The sequence below is a fragment of the Nothoprocta perdicaria genome, unplaced genomic scaffold (assembly GCF_003342845.1).
Source record: "Nothoprocta perdicaria isolate Ctin4 unplaced genomic scaffold, notPer1 scaffold_55, whole genome shotgun sequence".
NCBI lineage: Eukaryota > Metazoa > Chordata > Aves > Tinamiformes > Tinamidae > Nothoprocta > Nothoprocta perdicaria.
Window position 1 is genome coordinate 202110 of NW_020455810.1, and position 6363 is coordinate 208472.

The following is a 6363-nucleotide window of genomic DNA, read 5'->3' on the forward strand; positions in this document are numbered from 1 at the left end:
AAGAAAAAATAGTGAAGAAAAGCTGAAGAAAAACTAACCAAGAAAGTCTGAGAACTTCTACAAAGCTGCAGTCTCAAAAGGAAAATCCAAAATCATGCGATATGTAAAACAAATAAGCATCTGTGTTAACGAAGAATAATCTTAGAGCAGAAAGCTGCATCCTGAGACTGAGCAGAGTCTACAGTTGAAGCTGAACTGAGATTTTATTAGAGATAACTTATGGTAAAACTTGAGGCATAACTTCATGAGTCAGAAGCATGGAATCATGTAGGGCCTCCAGAAGGTCATATTATCCAAATCCCTACTTAAAGTCATTTTAGTTAGATGAGGTTGCTGAGGTTTAGACAGGTCCAGACAGGTTTTGAAGATCTCCAAGCATGGAGATCCTACAGCTCTCTGGACTGCCTGCTCCAGCAGGTATTTGGCATTCCTCTACAGGCGTGGGACTTTGTATATGCCTTTACTGAACTCCTGAGGTTCCTGTCCTCCAGCGTGGTCAGGTCCTCCTGAATAAGTCACCCTGCCCTCCTCTGTCCTCCAACTACCATCAAATAACCTGTAATCCACAAGCATGCTGTGACTGCATGCTACTCATCAGTTTATTAGTAAAGACATTAAATAGTATTGCCCCAATATTGTTCTCTGAAAGATGCTTCTACTAATCAGCTGCCAATTTAATTTTATGCTAATAATCATCACCCTTTGAGACCACCTCACTGTCCACTTGTCTTCCATATCTCACTCATCTGGCTAATGGCTGAACATCCACATAGTTTCAGCTACAAGTGAACTTTCTTCTCATGTATAACTAGGATATGTCACCTTTTTACATTAAGGCATTCGCTTGCAATGTTTATCGGCTTGCTGTAGATAGCCAGAGGAGTCAGTGTATGAGCGATGTTGTGTGAATGAATGCATCTTCTGGTTCATCACCAAGCAGTATTTATTCTCATACTATCAAAACTATATTGTGGGTAAACAAGCAACAAGCATGCCAAATAATTAATCTCATTTCTCACTTTATTAGGCCCATTAACATCTCCTCCCTTCCTTTTCAAGTAACATAATTCCTACTGCTCTGGAGGATATTGTATCCTAGATAAGAAATCAAAATTATTAATAGAATACATTAATAATTAAAGTGAATAATGTGCTTGTGGAGTTGCAGTATATACTGTCATGTTTCTCTTGTGGAGAGATTCATACAGAGAAGTTGTTTCTCTGAGCGTTATAGGTAAACACCCTTCTAGGTTACCTGTAGGCTAACTGGAAGTAAATTGTTCTAGAAATCAGTAAATTGTTTTTTATTATGGTGACAGAAAAGACATGTAATTTATTGGAAGATGAAGATTGCTTATATGTATTTGAACTATATTTCAATTAACATAAATGAATGCTTTGCAAAGTGATAACACTTTCCTGTAAAGTCTATGAAATGGAAAAGAGTATCAATTTGTTCGTTTTGTGAGTCATATGAATGCATCTCAGAGAGCATTAACCTTAAATTTGAGAGCCAAATCAACCTCTACAGAATCTTGACCTGTGATCCACTGAACACATCCTCTAGAACAATGTGGAAAAACTTAAAGATGGTGTGAAATTCCTGCTATGAAAACACTTTTAGGAAGACTTGGAGTATAGGAACCTTGCTAGGGAATAATGTCAATCCTGAGCATTGCTGTGTCCCCAACAAACCTGTAGGTAGTTTCTCATGAGAGAGACAGATAGGTTGAAATAAGAATCATAAATTCTTATTTTAAAGTTGTTTGCAGTTCTGGACTCCCCGGTATAAGAGGGATGTGGAACTTCTAAAAAAGGTCCAGTGGAGAGCGGCAAAGGTGGTTAATGGACTGGAGCATCTCTCGTACAAAGAAAGACTGAGTGAGTTGGGCCTGTTTTCCCTGGAGAACAGAAAGGATCTTATCAACAGAGAGAGCAGATCTTATCAATATGTACCAATACCTGAGGGGAGAATGCAGGGAGAGAGGAGGCAAACACTTCTCAATGGTGGCCAGTGATAGGACAAGGGGAATGGATTTAAGTTGAAAGACAGGCAGTTCCATCTCCATGTGAGGATGAACTTCTTTCCTGTGAGAGTGACAGAGCCCTGGCACAGGCTGTCCAGGGAGGTTGTGGAGTCTCCTTCTCTGGACTGAGTCTCCTTCTCTGGATCTCAGCCTGGATGCCACATATTCTGGGTGTCCCTGCGTGTGCAGGGAGTTGGACTAGATGTTCTCTAGAGGTCCCTTCCAAGCTCAGCCATTCTGTGATTCTGTGAAATTCATAGTATTCCCATTCCACATCTCTTTTATTCTTAATCTTATCAATATTTTGCAGGAATAGAATTTACATTTGCTCAGTGTTTAACTGGACATTTCCAGTTATTATCTCTAGTCTAAATAAATGCCAGTAGTATATTTTCTTGCAACTTAATGCTGCTGAATTTTATCCTCTTATGCATTTGTAGATTTCAGATTTTACTGCTTGGAATTATTAATTGGCTCATGCCTGTACAAGATATCTTCAGGCTATTTCTATGAAGCAATGGTAAAATTCTCATTGAGAAGCATTTCGTGATTTGGCAATTTTTTAGTTTTTAATACTATACGTTTCATCACATCATTCTCTGAAACACATTGGTTCTACAAGAACTAATTAAATCCTGATTTCAGATGTATATTTTGCTTGAGATTTTAACATTTTCAGAAATTTAAAGTTGATATCAGCAAAATGTTTCTAAAACAGATGGCTAACACTTAGGGTGTGATTATAAAGGACAGTGTAGTGTTTTGGGAATATTTTTGAACTAGCCTGCATGTTTTGAAGTCGTCATCTAGTTCGGCTCATCTTACAGCTTTAACACTTCCAATTCTTCCTGGTTATATACATATCTTTATGACCTCACTTTTCCTTTATGGGATGTATTAGTCAGAGCAAAAGTTTCAAGCATTTTCCTCATTTATTTTAACAAGAACTAAGTACCAAAATGCATTTCATCCCATCACTATGATTTTATGTATGAAATAAAACAACCAGCAATATGAAAGTGTCAGCTGACATCATCTGAAAGCATTAAAAGTTTCAGAGGAGTGCACTTATTTTTGAAATTCACAAAGGTGGCTTTTATATGCATATCAAAGAAGTAACTGCATTTTATTTGAATCAACTTCTAATCAATTACCCTGTTTCATCACACTGGTAATTTCTTCTTTACATATTTAACTCTACTTTTTGTGTTGTTCCACTAGGAAGTTCTTGATTTCCTTGAGAATCTCATAAAATGTAGTGCCTTATTTTCTAGTTTAGATATGATCACAATTCCCATAGTGTTATACACAATGTTTAATAGTGGATGTTCTTACAACTGCTGGACGTATGGGTTTGGAAGAAGGGGAACAACCCAGATGTCTTTGTTGTTTTCCATTAAAAGCCATGGAACATTTCCAGCATTAGGAAGTGAGCATAGAGCTCTGCAAAGAGTTTCTTAAGATTTAAAAATATTCACTGACTACAGTGACTCGGAGTTATTCTGTCTCATGTTAAACTGTGTTAAAAATAGATATTTAAAAGTATAAGAATTGGAAGATTCTAGAGGTTTTGTAATTTCTCCCGCCTGCTCTTGTATTACCTGATGCTCACTTACAAAGTAGTGTCTTGCATACCATATGCAGCTTGTTGATATATGTTGTATACATAACAGTTACAAATAGCATACAGAGACTTTTCAGTTTGGAAGAAATATTACTCATTTGACAGCATTTGGGAGCAAGTTGCTGAAGACGTGTGTTTTTTGGCAATGCATAAGGTATGGTTTTTAACATGGTGGTGTGAAGTAAACTTCAGAGATAATTTCCATGTTACATGATGAACAGCAAAAATGACTGAAAACTGTAGGTTTGCATTAGCTAATTTGATTTTGAATAAGGTAATCTTGTAAGCTGTGATTTTACTTTGAATTAATTCAGAAATCTATGTATGTTCATATTTTTTATTTGCTAGCTTTATTTATGAAGTACTGCTTACACAGAAGTGCATCAGACACATAATGATTCCATAATTTAGGCATGCCTACATGTGTTTAGTAGCAGCATTTCCTTTTTACTTCAAAATTCAGTTCTTTATTTTGAGTAGAAAATATCATCCAGACTGTTCTTTTTCTTTTTTTCCCCAGAACATTACCAGCTGTATGTACCTGAATCAGCTCAAGTTGGATCGGCAGTAGGCAAAATCAAGGCAAATGATGCAGACACTGGCTCAAATGCAGACATGAAATACACAATTATAAATGGTGATGGCTCTGGTGTGTTCTCCATATCCACTGACAAAGAAACACGGGAAGGAATTCTTTCCCTTAAAAAGGTAAGCGAAAGGCTTTGGAACTGTCTCTAAGTAAAATGCCAAAGGAGAATGCCAAACAGGCAGATGCTACGATGAAAATGTTGTTTTAATATGTAAACCTAACAGACAATGAACTTAAGCAGTGTAATGTTCTACACAGTTCTTCCCGAAGACACTTTAAAACTTTGCAGGAAATGAACTGAGAAAAGAAATTGAGGAAAGAAACAATTATTTAGAGCTGATGTGCTTTCAAATGGCCATATTTAATATTTAACTAACATTCAAATGTAGTGAATGAAGCTAAGGATTATTGGATTGTTTACTGAAAGGTTTTTGCCTCTTTCTGAATTATGGTTTTGCTCACAAAACTTCTTGGAAATAAATGAAGTTCATCTGGAAGTAGTACTGTTGCCTCCAAATTGTATGAATCTTGACCTAGAAAGAAGTTACTTGCCAGTTGGCTAAAGGGTCAAGTGTGGAGTGTGCATACCCAACTGCTTATATTGGCACAGAACAAAACTTATGTATAAGCCACCACATTGTTATCATTTATATGAAATTTCTATGCTTATCCCAGCCTATTTAAACAATTAATTATAAAACTATCTTGCCATTTAGTTGTTCTTAACTGAATTCACATACAAATTAATTCTACAGATAATTCCATCTCCATATTAAGTTCTCTGAATTGAGTTCATGGCAAATGTTTCTTGAAGTATCTGTCAGCTTATGCTAATGTTCTGTGGTGAGATTTCAATTTAGTTTCATATCAAGAGGACTGGGTTATCATATTTAACCAATTATTTTTTCAAAACCTCTCCAACAAGGGAAAATCCTTTCTTGAGTTTTCACGTAGACTAACAGACATCAATTAGCAATTATCGTGTGGGTTTGTTGTTATTGAATCCTGTAGGCATAAATTATATCTTGCACCCTAAAAAATTTAAATGAATGTACATTTATACATTCATAAATATACATATAATGTGTGCTGGTCCTGGCTGAGGTAAGAGAAATGAAAGCAGAAGCTCTGAAAGAGAAAATACGAGAAAAGAGAATCCAAAGAAAAACATTATAAGGAAAATCCATTTTATATCTGAATAATGTAGGTATGTAATTTTTTATTTTAAATTTAATATAAGATTTTGTCACTGAATTTATGTCACTTTTCATAAAAATTTTAAAATGCTTTCTGTCTGTCCCTGTACTATAATAAGCTTTAATTCAGGGGGTGTTTTATAACATTTGTGATTTCATGGATCTTTTGATCTGATCTTGAACAGAGTTTAACATGTATTATACATACTGTGTGCTATGAGGATTTCAGTTGAGGTTAGCTTTGAAGTTTAATGACTTGAATAGACAAGCTGTATTATGTAATACATACTAATAACATAATCAGTTTTGTTTCATAAATCATGTACAGTAGCTTCTGTAAGAGTAGGACAGAATGCTTTCTGATACTTCTTTTGAAATATATTCTGTAGGCACATAATAAATGTTAAGTCTAAATATATTAGCTGTGTCTGAAGCCCAGAAGTGCTTCTCAGACTTTCATAAAACTTGTTTGGAGTTCTCATACAGAAAAATAATTTCTTAGAACTTCCATGCTAGGTTGGTCAATGTAATTGCAAAGTCTGCAAATGGCAGAAGGAATCTTTTCCATCCTTATTTTTGGCAGTACTTCCACCATCTCCCTTCCTTCACAATCCCCATGGAGCCACCTTTCAGTCTCAAAAATCATTTTATACAGTATAGGTTGCCAAATCTTGTAGAAAGTTTCTGCTTTGCCTCATGTGAGTACTTATTTGTGTGGGAAATCAGAGGAAAACAAAATAAAAACAAAACAATATCGTACAGTGAAAGCCATTACTTCTATAATAGAGTGTGAGTAGTCAGAATTTTCCCCCTTTTGAAGAAAAATATGCTATAATATTAATAACTTCAAATCAACAAGTATCAACCAGGCTTCCCAGGAAAACAATCTAAATTGTCCATGACTTTTTTTTTTTTTTTTTTTTTTTT

At 35.3% G+C, this 6363-nt stretch overlaps 1 protein-coding gene across 4 annotated transcripts in view; it reads left to right on the top strand.

Moving 5' to 3' along the window:
• CDH18 (cadherin 18) overlaps positions 1–6363 on the top strand; it is a 227731-nt gene that overhangs the window by 171873 nt on the left and 49495 nt on the right. For all 4 annotated transcript variants that reach the window (XM_026048532.1, XM_026048535.1, XM_026048533.1 and 1 more), the window contains one exon: positions 4172–4359. In XM_026048532.1, the coding sequence (XP_025904317.1) occupies positions 4172–4359 (188 nt within the window). The remainder of the gene's footprint in view (positions 1–4171; positions 4360–6363) is intronic.